Source organism: Prunus avium, chromosome 8, assembly GCF_965620075.1.
Source record: "Prunus avium chromosome 8, drPruAviu1.hap1.1, whole genome shotgun sequence".
Classification (NCBI taxonomy): domain Eukaryota; kingdom Viridiplantae; phylum Streptophyta; class Magnoliopsida; order Rosales; family Rosaceae; genus Prunus; species Prunus avium.
This window is the reverse complement of record NC_142291.1, coordinates 34841120-34865464: the sequence shown is the minus strand read 5'-3', so window position 1 is coordinate 34865464 and position 24345 is coordinate 34841120. Positions and strand designations below refer to the sequence as shown.

Below are 24345 nucleotides of genomic sequence, written 5' to 3'. Positions count from 1 at the left end.
TTTCCATTGTTAACCATTTTGAGCCTACATGTAAACCTTTTCTTTCATTTTACCAATTATATTTCCTCTCCTTAGCCCGAAAAACAAGAATTTACCTTTCTAAGGAACTCATGAGCTCTAATTCGGATGTGTTTTTCATGCTAAGTTTGGGAATTTCGAAGAAAAAAAAAAAATCACACAATTGGTGAAAGAAAAGAGAAAAGTTGTGATTAAGTGGTGGTTGAATGAAATTTCATTTTTGGGCCTTCAAAATAAATTGGTGGTTGTTCAGGAAAGGAGTGAATCAATGTAAATGAAGGGTATAAGGAGTTTTGATCAGGTAAAAGAAAAAAATCTAATCGTGATGATTCGAAGTCTTGTAAACAATTATTTTATGCTCTTGCATTGCGAGTTCCTTGGACTTTGTATTATCCATATCCTTCATTTCTTACTCACCTTACACCCTTGGCCCCATTACAACCCATGTTAAAGACCTAAATTGATCTTAAATGTCATGTGGTTGAATTGCATTCATTTTTCTACTTTTAAGTGTTTGACATCCTTCTTGAGATCATATTAATGCAAGTTCTTCATATTTCTATTGCGAGTTAAGTCCCTTATGGTTTAACTCTATTCTCATGTTTATAACTGAGTGTGCATTATAGCCCTCTTCTGAGTGATTCATTTGTGAGAGGACAACTTTGGTGAGATTTGAAGTTGAACTTATGCTTTGTATGATTTTTTAAATTGTGTGAAAACTAAGATTGGGGAATTTGTTGCATTTGGCTATCACACTACTACACTTTGAGCATATTGTGTTTAGAACTTTGCCGCTTTGTAAATAATGTCTAAAAATTGAGCTTTTATTGTTAAAACGTTTAAGTCATGTGCATGAGTCATTTCTCTTCAGAAAATGTTCGGAAAAATTGTTTTAAGTTCTTTGTGTTTTTGTGTTTGTTTTTGTTTTTGGTTTTGCTTAAGGACTAACAATCTTTAAGTTTTCTAATTACTTTGTTTTACAGAGTCAGTAAAACGTTTGTGGGTATCGTATCTGTTAAACCCTCAGGAGACACAACTCCTCCTACTAGGGATGCCTAGAGGTTTAAAGGCTTGTTGCATATGCTAAATGCAATCGAGTTACCTACGAAAGTGGTTTAGTTAACTTCTAGTTTTGTTTTTAACTTTGTTTTGTGTTGTTTTGCTCGAGGACTAGCAAAATCTAGGTTTGGGGGTATTTGATCGGTTCATAATTGTATATTATTTCTTACCCTTCTAGCTTATGATTTGGTTATGTTTTTGAGTTAAACTTGTGCTTTTAATCCTTTTTGTGTTTATCTTTCAGTTAATTGAGCTTTAGGTAACAATGATGGCTTTGGAGAACATAATTCATGCAATTCAAGCATGTTAAGGCCTAATTTGGATGAATTGATGAAGAGCTTAAAGACAAATTCATTATGGCTACAGCCCCCTGCCAGTCCAATTCCGTAGGTCATATTGCAAGCTTTGTTTCAGCAACCTACATAGCTCGGATGAGGCCACATTCTTCATGAAAGTTGCTCCAATTGGTGTGTACTATAACATATCCAACATTCAGCCCCATTGGATAAATCTGGAGTCCGTTACCTAGCAAACACAGAACCATGCTCAGGATGGATCTTATCAGCGCGGAAAATGAGTTAGAAATTTGTTTCGGCCTTAACTTCTTCCTCCGACCTTGGATTGGCCCAAATAACATATGGCTGGAAAGAAGACATTCTGAACTTCAATTTAGAGTGCTTAAAGTCCTAATTTGATTAAGAGAAGCCCAAGTTGTAAGCCCTTGAAGTTGCTGGTCATGCTGACCTCAGCATGTGCTGGTTGGATGCTTGGTCATGGTGAGCTAGGTATGAGCTATCATTTCTGGTTGGAAGCTTGGTCATGGTGACATGAAGATGAGCTAGGGCTGCTGGTGGGATTTAGTGGTGAAGTGCATCAACCAATTCAAGATTTTCTAATACAAGTGCATCACCCATTTCAGATTTTATAAAACAAGTGTTGTATGCATTAGCCATATTGAATTCAGATTTTTCACTTCCTTAGGCCTATAAATAGGGAGGTTCTCTAAGCTTGTAAACACACCCCAAGGGGGGGAGCTCTCAAACACTTCTCTAGAGCTCCCTTCCCTTCTCTCCCTCAAATTCTCTTAGTTTCTCTTTCTAGTTTTCAATTGTTATAATGAGATCTTTGTGCTGAAATTTTCCTTTAAGTCTTTCCAAGTTCTACTTTAATTTTCATTGTTATGTAAATTCTTTTCTTTAGTTTCAAGTTTGATTAGTTTCCAAGTTTCAATTATGATTTTTGTTCTTATTCATTATGCTTATAAGTTAATATGCTAGTTTGAATGATTGATCACCATTTAGGCTTGCATGTTAGCTATCTTGGTTTGAATTAAGAGTAGACACCATACTTTAATTCGAATTGAACTATGAATAGGAAGAGTATGTATGGACATTCGACAACAGGGATTAGATACATGCTTGGTTGTTTAAATTGTTCTTCTATGCTTAATGGGTTCCTAATGCTTAATTTTAGGTTAGACAACAAATGATCAAATTAGGGAATTAGGAACACAAGGTTATGACCACACACCATGGCTTAATCATACATTAGCTAGAATCAATTCGTTAATCTAATTGAACTTGGGAACTTATCTGCTTGAGTTAGTTATTTTCTTTCTTCCTTGTTTTTATTTATTTCCCTTCTTTTTCATTTCTGTTTTGTGTAGGGAAAATGAATTGAATCATTCAATCACCAATCCTCGTGGCATCGACCTCGCACTTACATACGCTATACTACCGAACGGTTCGTGCACTTGCGAGTATCACAAGTTGAGGATGCAACTGAATCCATTTTGGTGAAGCTGTATCTACGCAACACTCCCCTAATAATCTTGTTGTTGATGGACTTTGTGACAAACAAAATAATGGATGAATCACACACTCACTCTTGAGAAACCAACCAAGCACAAAGTGACACAAGAATTTATAGAGGTTCAGCAATTGCCTACATCCTCTTGGTGATCCCCTTGAGAAATTCACTAATGAAAGAATAAGTTACAACTTTGGTTTACAAAGAAACCCCCTTAGAACTCTATTCTCTCCCAAGCTCTCTTTTCTCTCTCACCCCTTGCTCAAACACTTTGATGCACTTGTGAACACTCTCACAACCCTTGGTGTTTCCCCCCTTTGGTGTCTAGACTACTCAAGACTCAACTCAGCTCTCTCTTGAACTGATTGCCCTCTCTCTCTTCCTCCCTTGGTAAGTTAAACCACTCTTGGACACACTAGCTCCCAGCTACTTGTCCACTCCTTGAGAAGTAAAACCACACTTGTTGTCTTGCTTCCTCTTCCCTTTAATACACAAGCCTTTGGACTTAGGAGAAGGCTCCATCTTTTCCTCCCACGTTCTCCCCTTGGTTTCCAGACTTGGACCACAACTTGGGCAGAACAAAGGCTAGGCATAGATAGCTGCAACTTCAGCCACCCTATCTAGAGCCATAGGGTAGGTACTCCTTGAAGCAAGTCAACAAACATCCTTCAATGCTCCCTCAAACCTCCCAACTGATTGCCAACCTTCATTTAACTCAGAAGTGACCCCTAGGGTCCTTGGAAATCGGTGGGAGGCGATAGCCATTGAAAATAGAGTTGGAAACTCGAGGAACAAACAGAAACAGCACCTCTGGGCGACCGGTCGCTTTACACAGAGTCTTCAGCATTTCAGATTTTCTTCATGCGACCGGTCGCCAGCTCCTTGCGACCGGTCGCTCGTCGATTTTTCTAAAGACTTCGAATCTGCTCAAAACGACCGGTCGCAAATACCCAGCGACCGGTCGCTTCCTCCTTCACTTGCACACTTAATGTGAGCCATTTTTCCAACAAAGAGCACATCAAAAGACAAAAATATTGAACAAGAGCAGTGACTAAAGATCAAATGAATTGCTAGACATCTCATAAGACAACTCACATCTTGGTCCCAAGATCGAATTATAGGAAACCGTCAGCGACTTTCAATCTGCATGAAATAGTATTATTATAATTGTGTGAATGGATCATTAAGAAAAACATCATAACTTCAAAAAAAATACGTTCTGATATGGAAATATTTATCATAGATAAGCCTAATAGTTAATTAGCAACCTCGGATGCATAAATAAAGACAAAAAGTACAGATTGAAGTAAAAGGCACTAGTATCTAACCTCTAAATAGAAACGTCCATCTGGAAGTGTTTCACACCTACATAAATAATAATTTTTTTCTTTAAAAGGAGGAAGCGTGGTAGTGGAGTTTACAAATGACATTTTGCATACTAGAAAATTAAGAAGGAAAAGAGGAGGATGAAAGACCTACTTGGTAATTTTCACTTCACAAGCAAAATCAGCTATTGAACTTGTTGAAGAATCAATGATAACCTACAAAATTAAAAAACAAGCCACAATCAGTGAAACTTATACTTTGGGTCAAACTTTATATACCTTAAGAAAGTTAAAATGGAAAGAAAAGGACCAGCGACACTAATCTACCATTCCCATCCGACGGTTGCCTTCCATTATACTCCTTACCCGTTGTTTAAGTGACAAGGTACAAGCAAAAATCTATGAATACTCAACAAAAACAACAAAACACATGGACTGTAGAAAAGTACCAAGTAGACATACAAAACTTGCCACATAACATTTTCAACATAGTTATTTTGCAGCAAATGCACTTCTATGTATAAATATTTTATGAATGTCATATGTGGAAAATACAAACTGCTAACCAACTTACCATAAGTCTATACCAGGGTTCAAAAATGGGTAGCAGAAACTTCTGAAATGGGAGGACACCATCCATTACAAAGAGTGGCATCAAATCAACACCAAAGTTTGTCATTGTATCATTCTCCAACTTCCTTTCGCCAAATTCCTCTGGGAATTTCTTTTGTATAGTGTCATTAAATGTCACAATGGGAAAAACAAAAAGAAGATATTGAAGGTGTCAGAACTGAAGCAAACAATCTTGATAAAGAAGCATGCTGCATCCAAACATACATTAATACCGGCAATCACATCCCACAATATACTCAATTTTAATAAAGAGAAATATAAAGTTACCCAAAAGCTGAAGGCTTGAGTCCTGCTGAAATGGCCCTATATTTTTTAGGGTAGTGTACTGTGAAAAGGAAAAACACAAAAGAAGAGCTTCTCTAGGAGGACAAAGGAAAAAAAACAAAACAAAACAAGATAAACAATACAGGAAAGAGGACTAGCACTAGCCGTAGAATGTAATAATATAAACAAGGCCGAATGCCCAATTCGCACTAGCACTCGTCTTTTATTCTAGGCAAGTACTACTTCTAAGAAGTCAGAAATACTTGCACGACCATTTGCAGAAGATTCATGCAAGTAATTGAGCTTGAAATCCACCCACTATTAGCACATATATATCTATCATGGCCTGGATGATTTGCATACTTTGATCCAATACTGACTTCAAGTATGTGACTTAATCACTGATTGGTAATTCTAACAGCGAGAAATGTGCCTGAATGCAGAATTCATGCATGGTAAGAGAATAAAACGATGAGAGAACTAAAAAGGATAAGGACATGAAGTTTTTATTTGAAAAACATATAGTTGAAGACAACTCTGACCTGAAATAGCAGATTGGCTTTGACATGTGGATCATCTAAGCAGTCCTTATCCACTTTGTATCAAACTCAGGTTCAGTATTGTCCAAGCCATAGTAAGCTGGATTAAACATCTGTAGAAGACTATGCTCATGTAAGATTTTGTACAGGCTCAGTAAATCAAATACTAAGGACACAAAATGATAAAAACCAAAGGCTTTTAACTTGTGTCTTCACCTCATTTAAATACAAGAGGATCATTGTCACAGCAGCAATGCAAATGATAGGCGTTCTGAACTTTAACAGCAAAAAAAAGATAGGTGTAGAGTATTGAAAAAATAAAAAGGAAAATGGTTTATTGATTAGATATAGGACTGCAAGACTTCATCCATTGACTTTATTAGATTTTCTGATATTCAAAACCCCAAACAACCTGATTCCTAGTATTTGAGGCACATATTCAAAAAGTAACATGATTTGTTAGGCGCGGGCAGATTGTGATAGACATCTACTCCCATCTTTCTTGTAGAATCTAAGCAACTGTTGATCATAAAGGGAGAAAAGCACGTAATCTAATTCACATATAGTCATGTGTGACCAAAACCATCATTTGCAATATATCTGTGATTCATATTGGAAAATCAACATATCTCTTTGTTTTCCCATCATTATATTCTATTCCCTGCAAGAGAATCAACACTTACGTAAATTTGTCCTGAAGAACAGCTGCTGCAATATACTCCTACTAGAAACCTTTGTAAATGAAAAAGATACTGCAAAAATTTTGCCTTACCTTAATAATGACCAGATGATGACCTGAAAGGATTACAACCCATGCCAATGTGCTGGTACAAACCAATACCTATAATTTAATAGGTATGCCTAATCAGTATATAGAGTAAGAACATGATCTTTTTATATTCTCTTTTACTAATGTGTTTTTCAGGAAAGACTCATGCTTACAGAGGTAAGACAGAAATGCCTTAATCTTGTTGTTTGCAGAAAGCTCCCCAACCAGAGATCCATCTTTGTCATTCAGACCAGCGTGGTGTAATCCAATGCCAAACTGCAATGTGTGCCTCAGGTTAAAGAACCATCTGCAGGGCTTCTTCTGGCATACTAAGAAACTGCCTTGGATGTTCATCTAACTTTGCCAACTTCAATAACAGAAAAGCACCCAAAAAAATCGAATCAACACAGCAGCCGAAACCGAAGAAAAAAAATCCAAGCTTGAGTTGAGAGAGAGGCTCAACACTGAATATTTAAATTTTGAAGATTGGACTGCGAGTGCAAGCATCGTGTTCATTTCTCTATCTCTTCATTTCACTCGCGCACCACATTCCTCTGCGAGTGCAAGCTTCATCTGTCTTCATTTGGAAAAAAAAGGACGCCTAGAACCGCCCAGGACGCCTAGACCCACCCAGGCCGCCTAGAACCGCCCAGGCCGCCTAACTCCCTTATAGCATCAGAGTTGTTATCTTAGTGCAGATTTCAATAGCTGAATGAGATTTGATGGTTTTCGTAGAGAGAGTCCAATCCAATCCAATCCAATCAAAGCAGCAGACGAAACGAAAGAAAAAAAAACGAAGCTTGAGTAGAGAGAGAGAGAGAGAGAGACCGAGTCTTTGTGGTTTGGAACTGCTTATAGAGAAGCGAAATGGCTGTGACTGCGAGTGCAAGCTGCGCTTCGTTATCGAATATGTTTAACGCGTACGGCCGGTCGGCTATACCGTTAAAATATTCGAACATATTCGAATCGTATAGCCGCACGGCTATACCTTAAAAATAATATATTTAAATAGTATAGCCGCGGTCTATACCTTTAAAATATTCGAATATATTCGACGAGTATAGCCGAACGGCTATACCGTTAAAATAATATATTTAAATCGTATAGCCGTCATGTTATTTTAAAATACCACTTTAGCTAATTCCTTTTCGTCCAAAACCAAAAAAAAAACCACTTTAGCTAATTAGTATAGAGTTATTTCTTCAATTGTTTTTTTTTATACCAGTGATGTTGGGGAATGAGAATTTAAATTCTTTCCGATACCTCCCATTCTAATGATTTCCAGCTATTAGTCCATTAGGCAAGAATAAAAAATGGATTTTATTTATAAGAAATAATACGGGTTAAACCCATAAATACAACAACAAAAAATAGAGATCCACCAACATTTTGGGGATAAAAGAATCTTGAATTTCATAGTGTAAAATTGCTTGTGGAAGAATTTACTTTCTAAAATGTATCCATCGTAATTATGAACTAAACCCAATCACATCATTTTTCTCATTGCACTTGACAACCCTGCTCTTCTGCTATGAGATATCTCAGTTTGCGTTGTATTCTCTGCAGATGAAAAATTGGATACAAAACAGTCTAATGAGACAATGAAGAGAAGAGTTTTGAAATAAACTGAAGGTATCCGAGGTCATATGGAATTGATATATATACGAACTATTCTAAATGAGATTTCAGACAATGTGTTAGATGAGAAGTAGCATCTCATTCTTACATATACTATACCCACGTGCACCTGAAATTCCCAATGTTAAGAGGGGAGAAAAGTGCAATACCTCTCTTGTATCTCGCAAGCGCAGGAGATCCAACCTTTCATGAGGATGCCGGTTTGATAAAGAAACAAGTTGCATCCAATCATACATTAATACCGGCAATCACAGCCCACAATATACTCAATTTTAATAAAGAGAAATATAAAGTTACCTAGAAGTTGAAACGCTTAGGATCTTGTAGTGAAGGCATCAGCGCTTCCACGCCGAGAAGTCTCTCAAGCCGTCTTCTATATGTAAAGAGATACTATCATACATCAAAAGGGCACAACCGCACATAGGTATACTGAACACAAGAATAGAGGAAGAAACCATTCTTATGTACACTGGCATTGCATATAAATAAGATATGTTGATCTAGAGATAAAGATCCTCCCCAAATGTTCCAAGCAGAAGCTTCCTAAAGATGAAATCTGAATATGACAGACATTTCAGTGGAACAAAAGGTTTAACCTAATAAAACTAATCTTTCATTTCCAACCATTACAATTGACCACCAAATTGAAACATGCAATCTCAATCAGGCAGTAATATTCACCCAAAATAATGGAAAATATGATTCAGGATATTCTTAAAGGTCATCCATATACCTATTATAGAGGACTAAGAGATTTAACTTATGGAGATAACCCATTAAAAAAAAATACAAAAAAGAAGGTAAATTCCGAGTTCATTCAATTGATGTCATTCATGAGCATTTTACCTTGACGTGCTGCTCTTTTACCCCGCCCTATCCATAACCGAGCATACTCTGCTGCACTATCTGTCAATTTCTGCTGCATTATTTGTCAATTTCTGCAATTGGACAGGTATTGAAGTTAAAACATATAGGCACAACCAATATGAGGGGGAAAAACATGGAAGGACTTTGTCCTGCATCTTCCTACAGTGATGCATGTTACACTTCAGGCTATTAATACATTAGCTACAGGGCCTTTTAGCAATGACATTATAGACTTAATTCAGTGACAACTATAATACATTTGAAAATTTACAACCAAATTCCATTAGGTCACATGTCACATGTAAAATAAGATGCCTCATCCACAACACTTTAAGCTCTGATTACTGTATCTCAAGTTTTGCCAATTGAAGTTGAAAACTACGCAACTTTGCATCTAGAAAAATGTGTGACCAATTTATTTATTAAAAAAAGTTTTAAAAAAAAATAAATAAAAAAAACAAGCCACAATCAGTGAAACTTATACTTTAGATCAAACTTTATATACCTTAAGAAAGTTATAAAAGGGAAAGAAAAGGACCAGTGACAGTAATCTACCATTCCCATCCGACAGTTGCCTTCCATTATACTCCTTACCCATTGTTTAAGTGGCAAGGTACAAGCAAAAATCTATGAATATTCAACAAAAACAACAAAACACATGGATCACATGGACAGTAGAAAAGTACCAAGTAGGCATACAAAACTTGCCAGATAACATTTTCAACTTAGTTATTTTGCAGCAAATGCACTTCTACGTTTAAATATTTTATGAATGTCATATGTGAAAAATACAAACTGCTAACCAACTTACCATAAGTCTATACCGAGGTTCAAAAATGGGTAGCGGAAACTTCTGAAATGGGAGGACACCATCCATTACAAAGACTGGCATCAAATCAACACCAAAGTTTGTCATTGTATCATTCCCCAACTTCCTTTCGGCAATCCCTCTGGGAATTTCTTTTGTGTAATGTCATTAAATGTCCCAATGGGAAAGACAAAAAGAAGATATTGAAGGTGTCAGAACTGAAGCAAACAATCTTGGTAAACTCTGAAAGCTATAACACTAATTATGCACAAAAAATTAGAAAGCGCATATTATGTTGGCAAACCTAAAATATATGCATAGCATTGAATGCATGATGGAAATAAAAGTTTGAATGGCCCCACCAAAATGATTTCCTAAATTCATATTTATAGATTAGTAATTTCATATTACTTGGAATTTTTTTTTCTTTCCAAAATCTAGAAACCACAAACCCACTAATTGTTATACTCTGTAAAAGTGAGAATGCCAGACTCAATTTATAATAGGTGGAACTCCTGGGGGATGCGCAGCCACGTCCATTACAAACAGCATAGGTATAGAAAACCATAAAGCAACAATTGTGATCAAATAATACAAGCATCTCATTTAATTATTATAAGCACATGTTCTAGGAGTAATGAAAAGAATTGTTGGGCACAAAGGACATTTGTTACGTACGAAAATTAACACAAGTCAAGGACTAAAAAGGGATTAGAAGATATAAACTAACTCAATTAAATAGAATCAGTAACAGAAAAACACTCACCACGATCCATTGACTGAAATAGGCAGTTGTGACGGGTTCGTATAGTAATTTCAAGCATAGTGTGCAATCAAAGTCATCACTGCGTTATGCTTCTATGGCTTCTTCTCCCTGTGAAATTAGCTTGTATTCTCTCTAAATTCTGAAAACATTCCTGAAGAGGATTGCGACAGAATACCACACAAAAGATAAAATAATATAACATTTTAGAATTTCACAACACCAAATACAATAGCCAGCCAGCTGGTATTAAACAATATATACTTAATATCTATGTTTTGTTAAATAAACATAATTCCAGTAAACAAATTACTCAATTTCTTCCTGGTTTCCCAACATTTTCTCAGCAACCAAACAAGAGAAACCACAGCACAAACGCACACTCACCGAAATGTAGTCGTCCACATCACCAGAGATCCATCTTTGTCATTCACACCGGCATGGTGTAATCCAATGCCAAACTGCAATGTGTGCCCCAGGTTGAAGAACCATCTGCTGGGCTTCTTCTGGCACACTAAGAAACTGCCTTGGATGTTCATCTGACGTTGCCAACTTCAATAACAGAAAAGCACCAAAAAATATCAAATCAAAACAGCAGCCGAAACCGAAGAAAAAAGATCCAAGCTTGAGTTGAGAGAGAGGCTCAAGACCGAGTATTTGAATTTTGAAGATTGGACTGAGTGCAAGCTTCGTGTTCGTTTCTCTATCTCTTCATTTCACTCGCGCACCACATTCCTCTGCGAGTGCAAGCTTTGTCTGTCTTCACTTGGAAAAAAAAAAAGCCCGCCCAGGCCTCCTAGACCCACCCAGGCCGCCTAGAACCGCCCAGGCCGCCTAGGCGCCGCCTAGATCCGCCCAGGCTGCCTAGGCGCCGCCTAACTCCCTTATAGCAGCAGAGTTGTTATCTTAGTGGAGATTTCAATAGCTGAATGGCATTTGATGGTTTTCATAGAGAGAGTCGAATCCAATCAACGTAGCAGCCGAAACGAAAGAAAAAAAAATAGCAGCTTGAGTTGAGAGAGAGAGTCTTTGAAACTTGGAAGAGATCATAGAGAAGCGACGTGGCTGCGGCTGCGAATATATTTAAAGCGTATAGCCGATCGGCTATACCTTTAAATATTCGAATATATTCAAAGAGCATAGCCGCACGGCTATCCCTTTTAAATAGTACAGCCGCCCGGCTATACTATTTAAATATACAATTTTGTCATGATATTTTAGGGTTTAGGGCTAAAATACCACTTTAGCTAATTAGGATAGAGTTATTTCTTCAATTATTTTTTTTATACTAGTGATATTGGGGAATGAGAATTTAAGTTCTTTCCGATACCTCCCATTCTAATGATTTCCAACTATTAGCCCATTAGGCAAGAATTAAAAATGGATTTTATTTATAAGAAATAATACGGGTGAAACCCATAAATGCAACAACAAAAAATAGGAATCCAATCCAAAGGTTTTGGACCTTTCTACACATTACCAATCACAAGATTTTTATTTGTGGCAACTCTTCTTGCCAATTAATTTTACGATTGTTAGCACCCTTCTACACATTACCTGTTACAAGATTTTTAGCAACCTTGTAAAATTCAAAGATGCAACTTCATAACATCCTCAATTTTGGCATTACCATACAAAGGTTTTGGACCTTGAGTAGACCAAGTAGCGGTGGCTAGAGCATTTTATCAAATAGTTTTGCGATGAACTTGTAGTGTTAGAACAACTACCAAGTTCTAACTCTTGTCCTCTTCAGAAAAACATTTTGGGGATAATCTAACTAAAAAACGCACTGGCTGCAAAATTTAAATAATAACTATTTTATTGTTGTCTTGTAAGTTTCATCTCTGAAAGTTGGCTTTTCAACAATGTGAACAGGAAGTAGTAATATAGGTTCGAATCCTGCCGACCACATTTTTCCATTTTTGAATTACCTCAAGATGAATTTCCTTTTTTTATTTTTTATTTTGACATTTGGCTATAGAACTTCTTAACAATCATGAGTCACTTTTGAAGTTTTACATGTACAGATTCAAGCCTTCAAAGTGAGGGCCTTGAGAAGGAGCTCATTTTCAGTGATTTTGAAGTTTTACATGCACATGTTCTCTCTCAAAATATTCATCTCTAATCCTAGACATTTTGCCATTCTACATATCTCCCCAGACTGCGTGGGTGGGATGTATCACCTGACGAAAACCCATACAGATAAAGGGAACCATCAGCATCACCAGTATCCACCCAACTATATCCCACTTCCTTTCTCACTCTTTTATCTCTCATTCATTTCCCAACTTTTGCTACCATTTCCCAGTCCCCTTTCTCAGCATACAAGTTGGACATCAACACAAAAGAACCCAATTCCATTGGTTCCAATCTCATCAATGTATCGGCTACTCTCTCCGCCATCTCCACATTCCCATGGATCCTGCAAGCCCCAAGCAGGCTTTGCAACAACGAAAACCCTCGCTGTCCCGGGATCTGACTCATCAATTCCTCTGCTTCCTCCAATTTCCCTGCACGTCCCAACATGTCCACCATACTTGAATAATGTTGAGGAGATGGTTCAATATGATAGTCTTTCACCATTGAATGAAAGAGGAGACGGCCCATCTCCACCATTCCATTTCTGCTGCATGCTGCTAGTATAGAAAGAAATGCGACTGAATCAGGTCTTACCCCTTCTCTCTCCATCTCCTTGAACAATTCTATCACTGAGTCATAGTCTCCATGCCCAACATATGCAGATATTGTTGCAGTCCAAGCAAACTGACTTTTATGAGGCGTCTCACTGAAAACTCTTTTGTTCTCGCAAATGCTTCCTCGCTTTGCGTACATATCAAGAAGAGCACCTGCGATAATTGGGCCAGTCACTAATCCAACTTTGATCAAGGAAGAGTGGCATCATTGGCCATATTTCAGAGAAATATCCTGAGCTTCACCAATTGCACTCAAGACACTACCAAATGTGTAATTGTTTGGCTTCGACTCCATAGTTGCTACCAAGAGTGTTTTTAGTGCATATTGACACAGCCCGTTCTGAGCATACCCTGAAATCAAAGCATTCCACGATATGATTTCTCTGCAGTTTAACTCCTCAAAAACTTTGATGGAGTCATGCATGGACTCAAACTTAGCATACCCAAGCTGTTGCAAACATTATGCTTTGATAAAAAGCCAGTCTTTATGCAAAACCCATGAATCATTTCGCCTTCCTCCACCAACTTCCTAATTGATATAGCATGGATTAGTCCAACAAATGTAACATCATTTGGATATACTCCATCCAATCTCATCTCATTAAACAGAGAGATGGCATCTTCTTCGTCTATTGAAATCATAGTTGTCCAAGACACTACGTTGCGATCATTCATGTACTGAAAGACTAATTTTGCATCTCCAGTAACCTCACACTTTGAATATGTCGAGATCAATACATTACAAACTGAAACATGACTTCCATATCCTGATTTAATTGTCAAGCCATGTATCTGTTTCCCAAGTTCTAAATTCATTTCATGACCGCAAGCTAAAACTGCACTAGTAAATGAGACATGATCTAACCCCATCCCTTCTCCCACCATCTCAATCCATGATTTCCCTCTTGAGAGTAACCTGATAGTATTGCATTCCATGAAACCAGATCCTCATTCGCCATTTCATCAAACACATTCCTAGCTTCTATTAACCGCCTGTACCTCGAATACATACTTATAAGTGCATTTCCAACAAAAACTTCACCATCTAAACCAGACTTAAATATAAGAGAATGCAGTTGTAATCCAAATAGAAAATCTTCATGATCCGCACAAAAAGCAAGAATCGTAGTATAAGTCACTGGATCAAAAACAACTCCATTAAAATTCATTCTAAGAGAAAAATTCAATGCACCCTCACTTGTTCGAAACCCCGAAAGAATAGTATTCCAAGAAACTATATCAGTATAGCACATAGTCTCAAAGATAAGTAAGGGACCATCAAACTGTCCAGCTTTGGTGTACATACTCATCAAAGAATTTGAAACCGTAGTATACGAAGCAAACCCAGAAGAAACTGCAAACCCGTGAATTTGGCATCCGGGTTTGGGGTCCCCTTAACAGGCCTTGATAGCAAGGGCTCTAAGGGTAACGGTAACTTCATCTAGTTTATTTCATTGTCTCTTCATTTCACTCGCGCACCACATTCGTCTGCAAGTGCAAGCTTCGTCTGTCTTCATTTGGAACAAAAAGGAAGCGGCCAGACCCGCCCAGGCCGCTAGGCGCCGCCTAGACCCACCAGCACCGCCTAGAACCGCCTAGGCCCCGCCTAGACCCGCCCAGGCCGCCTAACTCCCTTATAGCATCAGAGTTGTTATCTTCGTGGAGATTTCAATCGCTGGATGACATTTGAATCAACGCAGCAGCTGAAACGAAAGAAAAAAAAATTCGAATATATTCAAAGGGTATAGCCGCACGGCTATACATTGAAAATAATATATTTAAATAGTATAGCCGCGCGTCTATACCTTTAAAATATTCGAATATATTCGAAGAGTATAGCCGCACGGCCATACCGTTAAAATAATACATTTAAATAGTATAGCCGCACGGCTATACTATTTAAATATACAATTTTGTCATGTTATTTTAAAATACCACTTTAGCTAATTAGGATAGAGTTATTTCTTCAATTATTCTTTTTTATACCAGTGATATTGGGGAATGAGAATTTAAATTCTTTCTGACACTTCCCATTCTAATGAGTTCTAGCTATTAGTCCATTAGGCAAGAATAAAAAATGTATTTTATTTATAAGAAATAATACGGGTTAAACCCATAAATACAACAACAAAAAATAGAGATCCGTCAACATTTTGGGGATAAAGGAATCTTGTATCTCATAGTGTAAAATTGCTTGTGTAAGAATTTACTTTCTAAAATGTATCCATCATAATTATGAACTAAACCCAATGACAATCTTTTTCTCATTGCACTTGACAACCTTGCTCTTCTGCTATGAGATATATCAATTCGCGTTGTACTCTCTGCAGATGAAAAATTGGATACAAAACAGTCTAATGAGACAACGAAGAGAAGAGTTTTGAAATAAATTGAAGTTATCTGAGGTCATATGGCATTGATATATATACGAACTATTCTAAATGAGATTTCAAACAACGTGTTAGATGAGAAGTAGCATCTCATTCTTACATATACTATACCCACGTGCACCTAAAATTCCCAATGTTAAGAGGGGAGAAAAGTGCAATACCTATCTTGTATCTCGCAAGTGTAGGAGATCCAACCTTTCATGAGGATGTCAGTTTGATAAAGAAGCAAGCTGCATCCAATCATACATTAATACCGGCAATCACAGCCCACAATTCTAATAAAGAGAAATATAAAGTTACCTAGAAGTTGAATCACTCATGACCTTGTAGTGAAGGCATCAATGCTTCCACGCCTAGAAGTTCTCAAGTCATCTTCGATTTGTAAAGAGATACTATCATACATCAAAAGGGCACATAGGTATACTACATTTTTGTTAATTGCAGGGGGCAAAATGGTATTTTTATATTAAATTGATTAAAATATGAATAATAAAATTAAAAAACTAAAAAATTAAAATTAAACTCTCTCTCTCCCCCTCTATCCCGATTTCTACTCCCCCAAAACTTGGATTTTTTCTTTTGTTGGTTTTTTATTTGATTTTCTTTTATTGTTATTTTAAAAATATGATTTTTTATTTTTTATTTTTTGTTTTAATATAAAAATACCATTTTGCCCCTGCATTTAACAGAAAAAGTTAACAAAATTGACAGCAGGACCATTTGTCCTAACGAAAGTGAAGTTAAAGAACCACAGAATCGATTTTGGAAATTGAGGGACTCAAAAGCAAATCGAGTCTAAATTCAGGGACTAATAAAACAATTAACCTTTTTTTATGAGCAGCAGATCCAGACTTTACAACCGACAACTCAAGGGTGGTCCCTGCATTCACACTCTGGCTCCTCCCTATACTACGCACTTGGATACCTTCTCCCCACGTTTTCTGGGCCAAAGTGAGAAATCGCTCTTTCTGCCTCCTTCCCTACTCTCCCAATCCCAAGTTATCGTGATTCTCTTCCTTTCAATTTTTTAATATCAACCTACCATCACAGGCCAAAAATTGGCTCATATCTTTTGTAGTAACCTAAGATGTCGATGTATATTAAGATTTAACAATGATGACTGCATCATCACAATGATTGGTATGCCACAACCCATCAATATATTGTTGAACCATAACACAATGTGTCATGTAAATGTAATGTTGTGAATTCATTCAAATTATAGTAAACTATTATTAGCTAGTTTTCGATTTAGTAGTAGTTGTCTTCGCTCAATAAGAGTAGGTCTCAAGTTTCTGCTCACATGACTGCGAGAACACAAAGACAATATATATTTGTGATAAGTTAAATAGATGAATTCTCCCTTTTATAAAATACGATATTAGAACACGTATTAGTAAATATAATACAAATAGTTTTATCCCTTTGCATCTAATTAAAGGAGTTAGTTGACACTTATTCTCGACCAGCTGTAAATAAATACTCACTATATTTGCAAAACCCTTTTTTATGGTAAATGAATGAATTTACATGGACCCAGAAACAAGCCTAATTTGAAGAAGTAGACGTGATTGCCTCCAGCTAAATTGAAAAAAATCTCCTAATCATCACCCAAATTAAGAACTTCTTGTTTACTTTTTTGGACTCAAAACCAAATTAAGACCTCAAATTATCGCGAAAAGTATAATAAATTCTAAATGATGATGAGAAACTTCACACCCTGTCACCCATCACAGAGGAGAAAATGCTGTAAATGCAGATAATTAGAACTCCATGGACCCCACCACCTCACAGGGCCCCCCACAACACGAATAAGAACAGCCTGTGATGAAGCTGTGAACGCTACATTTCACCTCACCACCTCCTTCTAAAAACAAAACAAAAACACAACTGCAAAACCCAAAATACACATTTCATCATTCTCCTCTCTGTTTTCCTCTGTTTTCTTTTTCAGCTCAAATTTTGCAGAGCTTTCAAAACAGAGCCAACAGCAACAGCATCTTGCTTCAGATTTTGCAACCATGCCCGCAAGCCAATCACTCCCAGTCTCACAAGGCCTTCAAGATCCATTAACAGAGCAGCCAGGCCTGCGCAGGAGGCTCTCTTCTCTCTCCCTCAAGCTCCAGCCCATCTCAACCCCTGCAACATCATGGGCCTTGAGCAGATCCAAATCGGTTTCCGCCATGGGAGAGTATGCAGGAGGGTCCATAAGAAAATGGTGGCTCTGGGGCTGGACTTGGATCCTCTCCAGAAAACCCATCTTTGCTCAAGATCTGGAGATGAACGAGGAGGAGACTAAAGTTCTTGGCTCTGACAACAGAGGAAGCTGGAGGCATGTGTTCTACAAGGTCAGGTCAGAGCTCAAGAGGCTCGTGGGCTCTGATGTGGGCAGCCTTCCTCAAACTTATAGGTACAATTTTGATGACGGGAGAACCAAAACCAAGAAAATGCTTGGCTGAGATTTATGGGTAAGTGTTGGTTTGTGAAATTAATCAACAAAGGTCGGGCCTTTATGGATCAGAAGTGTACTTGTTAATGTTCTTGTTCATGTTCCTGCATGAAGATCATTATACCATTGTAATTAGATAGGTTCATGTTGTTGTTGCTGTTGTTGTTGTTCTATTATCTGTCATGTGGGCTTGCTGTGGAAGAAGGTGGTTCATTAATGGTGGTCAGATTTCTCTGCAATTTGTGGCAAATTGAGGTGATTGGGGCACTAATATTCCAACAATCAACAATGGGAATTGCAGGGTTTGCTTGCTGCTCATCATTTACCAGGGGTTCATGGGATGGTTAGAGAAAGAGAGAGAGAGAGAGAGAGAGAGAGCAATTTATTGATTAGTAAATACTCCAATATGGTTGTTATTATTTTATTTTTTTAATTGAAAGCAATTTTTTTTTGCAGGTTCCATTATTTGTATAAGTGGCTCTTTATGTGTTAGCTAATTGCTAGTAATGAAATATTTATAATTAGCTCCTCTTTCTTCTTCCTTGATGTCTTCCTTAATTCAATCCCTCAATGACTATTACAATGTATATGAGAAGAACCAGCTCAGCTCTCAATCTTATGCATTAAGATTCAAGATACTTGGGATTTTTGTGATACAAAGTCAATTTCAATATTGGTAGATCTATGACAATGGGATCCATCATCCATCTATGCCTTTAGAGTGAAGTCTGCTTTTTTATTATTATTATTATTATTTTATAAATGTTATTTCTTTTTAATAATAAAGACAATTTACAGAATATAAACGCGTAAACACACATATCTCACACGTTTTTTATATTATAAAGACTTAATTTTAGAACGTCTGAGTTTACCTCTCGTTCCCATGACCTTTTTATTTCTAGACCACAATTTTTAGGTACTTATTTTTGTTTTCTGGGTAAGTGGTCAGAAAAAAGGTATCTAAAAGAAAAGGCAATAAGGCCAAATATGGAGTCTATTTTTTCAATTCCAATAACACAAATTTTGACTGTCGGTGATGCATGCCAAATTGCCAAATTGCCAAATTCCAATGTCATTGCCAGCCAGCAAACATGATATGAACAAACACTTACAGACAAGGATTACCCCATGAAGCCTCATCTCTGTTCTAGTCTCCAAGAACTCGTATCTAATTTTGCATGGTGGGGTTTTCATGTCATGTCAGAATTTCTGAAATAAAAATAAAAATAAAAATGATTGAAGGACTTTGGGGTCTTAAAATTATAGGACCAGATTTGGCTTTCCACCTGAACCAAGTAGAATGTGTCGGTGTATAAATTTGGATGCTCATTCTTTTTCCAAACATAAACCAATAATAGAAAAAAGGGAAGAAATAAATTAATAAATAATTTGTTTTAGTTTTTGAGTTTTGACCAAACCATGACACCACATGGATCCCATGATTGCACCGACAAAATAGTTGACACTTACTGGAGAGTCAAATTGGTAATGGGTGAGCTGCCAAATGCCAATCATCAATAAGCACTAAACTAGGACGGACTAATATTTTAAGACATGCTAACTAATAAGCACTAAACCAAACTTTGTTAAATTTTAATCCAAACTTGTCAGAATAATGCTAAAGATAAACTATGTGTGCACTACATTGTGAACAACATTTTTAACCCAAGTGAGATGTCAACCTAATATAATAAAGGTCATCTCTCTTTTTGCTCTAATGCATGTGAGTAAAAAGTTATATTGAAACCTAAATATGGGTTTGAGTTTGGGATAAAAATCAATTTGGGGTTTTGGGTTTCTAGTGCATTGGAGAAACCTTAATCTATATTTTCAATCAGGAGCGGAGCCACATACAGGCTTGCAGTGGTCGTGGCCCCCCAAGCTTCATGAAAAAGCCAATAACTCTTAAACACCTGCTGCTATATCAATTGAAATATATAAGGCTATAAAACCTTGAAACAACAATACTAGCCCCTCAAAGACAAGCTACTAGCTCCGCCACTATTTTGAACCAAAGTTGTAGATGGCGAATATGTGATTCTAATGTTGTTTATAGATGTGGTTCAACAATTTACTAAAATATATCACAATTGTAATTTTAGTATAGTAAAAGACGAGAGAACAAAATTACTAAATTAGTAGAGACCAAAATACGGTTGGCAAAGAGTTTGGTCCATTTTCTAGTTAAGATTCAATATGTCATTTTCACTATTTGTTTGGTACTTGATGTGACTCACAATCTAATAGTATTTTTCATATTCGGCAAATATACCATCACCTCCTAAGCAAAACAATGCATTTCATAAGTTCTATGACCAGCCAAATACTTATGTTGTCAGATTGTAACACATACAAGCGAAGCGATAACCAATGTCTAAATTCACAATTGAGCAAAAAAGTATTTCCTCTCATAATTATTGGGATATATAAAATATTGGGTTGTGCTTGAGTTCACCTCTCAACCCACCCAATTTGTGGAGGCCCAAAATGTAAAATGACAGAAATACATCAGATGATACGACATCGTTCGCAAAGTTGCTATTGATTCTTCACTGGCTTCCTAACTGCCAAAGATTCAGAAGAATATTCCATCATCTTGTTTGTGCAGCCAAGCAACTAAGAACAAGGCCACAACTGTGTCCTTTTCTTTCCCAGCTTCATTGTTGTGGCTGAGGATAAGAGCAGAGAACGGCCACCATAACCCACAGCATATTTGAAAAATCCAAGTCTCATGGCATTGGCTTTGAACAGCATAATCCCCCACACCACAGCTTTGAGCTTAAGCACTTCTTTGCCTTCTCCTAAAAAGCCTTCAAGCCTTCAATTTCAACAGCCTCACAATCGTCGCCAAATCACTCAAATTGTGCAAAGCACTGCCTCGTCCTCCACCAACACCACCCTTTCTGATGTTAAACTCCAAATTCAGGAGGACCGCAACTTCAATCCCACTTCCACTTCTGCCACTGGTAAGTTTATTCTAAGCTCTCTAAGTCAAAAGCTATGGTGATGCTTCTGATTATTTCTTTTAGGATTTGGCTTTTTTGGTTTAAATAAGAGCATCTGATTGTATCTATAGCAACAAAAAGTTTTCATCTTGGCTTAATATTTGGAGCAAATGAAGCTATTTGGATTTGCGCTGTATAATTTCTGGTTAATTTCCAAACAATTTGCATGCGGCCAACCTAAAATGGTCAGTTGTTATATACCTGGTTTGATATATAGCAGAGAAAAAGGATTGGATAAGAGATGGTGATGGTTAAATTGCCATTCTTTATGTTATATATGTGAAATCTAGAATCTAAAGTTGATATATTTAAGATGCATTTAATTCAATTTCTCTTTTATCAATCTTTGTTATCTGTTCAAGCGTGGTCCGAATTTGCCAGAAATGTGTCCGGTGAATGGGATGGCTATGGAGCAGACTTCACAAAGGAAGGGAGCCCAATTGAACTTCCTGAGAATGTTGTACCTGGAGCTTACAGGGAGTGGGAGGTTAAGGTTTTCGATTGGCAGACTCAGTGCCCCACTCTTGCTAACCCGGAAGAGCCCGTTCTTGTGTACAAGAATATAGAGCTACTTCCAACAGTTGGATGTGAAGCTGATGCTGCTACACGATACACCGTCATTGAGAAGAACATTGGTGGTGTGAATAACGAAGTTTCTGCCTTTGCATATCAGTCTAGCGGATGCTATGTGGCCGTCTGGCCAGGTGAGGAAAAGGGTAATAAGTTGTTGGAGTTGGAGTATTGCTTGATTAACCCTCAAGATAAGGAGTCTCGTGTGAGAATAATTCAGGTCATCCGTATAGAAAATATGAAGATGATGCTGCAGAATACAAGAGTGTTTTGTGAGCAGTGGTATGGACCATTCAGAAATGGGGATCAATTAGGCGGGTGTGCTATCCGGGATTCTGCCTTTGCTTCTACGGCTGCATTGAAAGCTTCAGAAGTTGTTGGGACTTGGCAGGGCCCAAGAGCTCTTGCCAATTTTGATGGTTATGGTTTGGAAAATGTGAGTTATGAAAATCCTTCTCTTGTTGGTTTGGTTTGTATATTTTGACTGATATGCTCAAATTAATCTCAAATCCCTGAACATAATTGTGTGCCGTAATTAGACTATTGTGCTCAATAAGTATGCTTGAGAGGTTCAAATAATTCTTTGGTTTGGTTAAAAGTTTGTGATTTTTCTTGCTGCGGAGGTTCACTTCATTCTTTGCTTTTGCCACTATGGGAATCACATCCATGTTTTGATCCATAGGAAGAAACGTCTACTTATGCTTGTGTTGAATTCTTCTGAAGCTATTACCTCAACGTAATTGTATATCAATCCATTTGGTAGGCTTTCATTGATTTGTTGGATTTCTTGTAACTCCAAGGTCTAATTAGTATATAATGTGAACAGGATAAACATAACTTTTTTCAAGAACTTTTAGACAACAGTGAGCAGAACTCCGTAAGAGATGAAAGTGGTCTGATATTGCTTCCCAAGCAGTTGTGGTGTTCGCTAAAAGAATGTAAAGATGGTGATACTTACAGCGAGGTGGGATGGCTGTTAGATCATGGACGTGCAATCACATCAAAATGCACCTTCTCAAGCACAGCATTGCTGAAGGCAAGTTTGCATCCATATACCACATCTTTTTCTGCATATATATTTATTTGTTTTGAATTTCAGCATCCAATGATGAGAACAAACCAGCTAAGGATGCAGTCCAACATATTTGACTAGATCATAATAAATAGGTTCCGATAGTCGGTTTCGTCTATTCATTTTCGGATACTGCTGCCGTATTTGTGGCTTCCATGGTGAAATTCATCTGTGTCAATCTATATTGTGCTCCAATTAATAGATTTTACAGGATAGTTTCAGTCCCTCTTTGGTTTTAAGTCTGGTCACGTAAACGGAGCTGAAATTCAGATCTTTCAGTTTCTCATGGTCACTAACAAAACAGTGTGTGCTTATTTTGACATCATTCCATTTTCTTTTGCAGGATATCTCAGTATCATATGAAACTGTAACTTTGAAGGCCACATAGAAATTTCGGATGAGCTCCAATATGAATTATCAATCAGTCGCAATGCAAGCAAATTCAAACACAAATATCGAATTTTATATGAAATGTATCTTCGAGTCTTTTTTTTTTTTTCTTTTTCTTTTTGATCTATTTTAGGCAATGGATAACAACAATAAGCCATCGACATCACGTGGCCAATAATGTCATGTACAAAACTTGTGCTATTTTGTTCAAACTCATAGTAATACCACATGCTCTGAAATGTAGTTTGCAAGTTGAAACAGCAGCCTGCTGGTGGATTTTGTACCTCATTTTTTTGACATGGTTTTGATCAAATATGAGGTTAATGCTTGTAAATACCGACAAAATGATTTTTGAAAGAAAAAATACCGACAGGATGAACATTTGCCAAAATGCAGGGATTGTTCTCTAGATTCCAGCAAATTTGTTTGTTTGAACAGACAAATCCCACAGACAGCTCCAAAGGAATCCAATCTGGGTTTGTCAGTGCCATTATAAATCTTTAAATGGACATGAACACCTTCAACAAATGAGACAAATATGCACGTGATAGGAGTAACAACATAGTTCCAACATTATGACACAACTAGAAAAAAACCCATCATTTATTGGGCTTTTTTATTTTTAGTACAAGCGATAGTCTAAACTACAAGGATGAGGAATCCCTTTTCCATTGAGCTAGACCTCGTTGGGTGTTGGCATTTTCTTTAGAGCAAGTCCACCGCATGCCCTTTTGCCAGGGCAACAGGCCCCCCCAGCAGGAAATGGACCTCCAGCGCAGGAAAAGCAGCCCGGGCAAGCCCTGGGTCCCACCAGCCCGGGCAAGCCCAAGGGCAGATCTTGACTGGGCTTCAGCCCGAAGGCGCTGACGTCAGCGAAGCAAATCAATTTTTTTTTTTGGGTTAAAAAAATCAAAAAAATACCAAAAAATTCTGGATTTTTTCTCCATAAATACCTATCAATTTCATTCACTTTCCACACCAATTTTCATATAAACTCTTCTCCTTCCGTATGTATGAAGAATTGTTGTATTGTTTCCCTTTTATTCAATAAAGAAAGCATTAAATAATATGAATATTTATTATAAATATTTGCAAATGAAAACAAAGTTTAATTAAAAACAAACGTATAAAAAAATTATGGACACGTGGCAACCAAAATTAATGGTTTAAAGTATAAAAAAATAGGAAATAAAATACAATGAATAGTATTTGCCCTTGCCCTAGCCTTTTGGGGTGGAACCAAAAAAGGCAGGACTGCCACTATTCACGTGAATAGTGGCA

General features: G+C 37.2%; 2 protein-coding genes and 1 pseudogene across 2 annotated transcripts; 2 read left to right on the top strand and 1 right to left on the bottom strand.

The window, feature by feature from the left end:
- Nucleotides 1-12578: 12578 nt before the first annotated feature.
- On the bottom strand, nucleotides 12579-15054 carry LOC110744590 (pentatricopeptide repeat-containing protein At4g32430, mitochondrial pseudogene; annotated as a pseudogene).
- Nucleotides 15055-17384: 2330 nt separating this feature from the next.
- On the top strand, nucleotides 17385-18553 carry LOC110754707 (uncharacterized). Its single transcript, XM_021955807.2, has one exon. The coding sequence runs from the start codon at nucleotides 17597-17599 to the stop codon at nucleotides 18032-18034; it is 438 nt and encodes a 145-aa protein (XP_021811499.1). The 5' UTR covers nucleotides 17385-17596; the 3' UTR covers nucleotides 18035-18553.
- A 1887-nt stretch (nucleotides 18554-20440) lies between these two features.
- On the top strand, nucleotides 20441-23322 carry LOC110754716 (glycerol kinase). Its single transcript, XM_021955819.2, has 4 exons — nucleotides 20441-20993; nucleotides 21395-22038; nucleotides 22429-22638; nucleotides 23018-23322. Exons 1-4 carry the CDS (start codon nucleotides 20759-20761, stop codon nucleotides 23060-23062), a joined length of 1134 nt encoding a protein of 377 aa, XP_021811511.2. The 5' UTR covers nucleotides 20441-20758; the 3' UTR covers nucleotides 23063-23322.
- Nucleotides 23323-24345: the final 1023 nt, after the last annotated feature.

What these genes read in the sequence shown, in the direction of transcription:
- LOC110754707 (XM_021955807.2), top strand. Translation starts at nt 17,597, where the DNA reads ATGCCCGCAAGCCAATCACTCCCAGTCTCACAAGGCCTTCAAGATCCA.
- LOC110754716 (XM_021955819.2), top strand. Translation starts at nt 20,759, where the DNA reads ATGGCATTGGCTTTGAACAGCATAATCCCCCACACCACAGCTTTGAGC. An exon ending in CACTTCCACTTCTGCCACTG is followed by an intron (nt 20,994 to 21,394) that starts GTAAGTTTATTC and finishes TATCTGTTCAAG; the next exon opens with CGTGGTCCGAATTTGCCAGA. An exon ending in ATGGTTATGGTTTGGAAAAT is followed by an intron (nt 22,039 to 22,428) that starts GTGAGTTATGAA and finishes TAATGTGAACAG; the next exon opens with GATAAACATAACTTTTTTCA.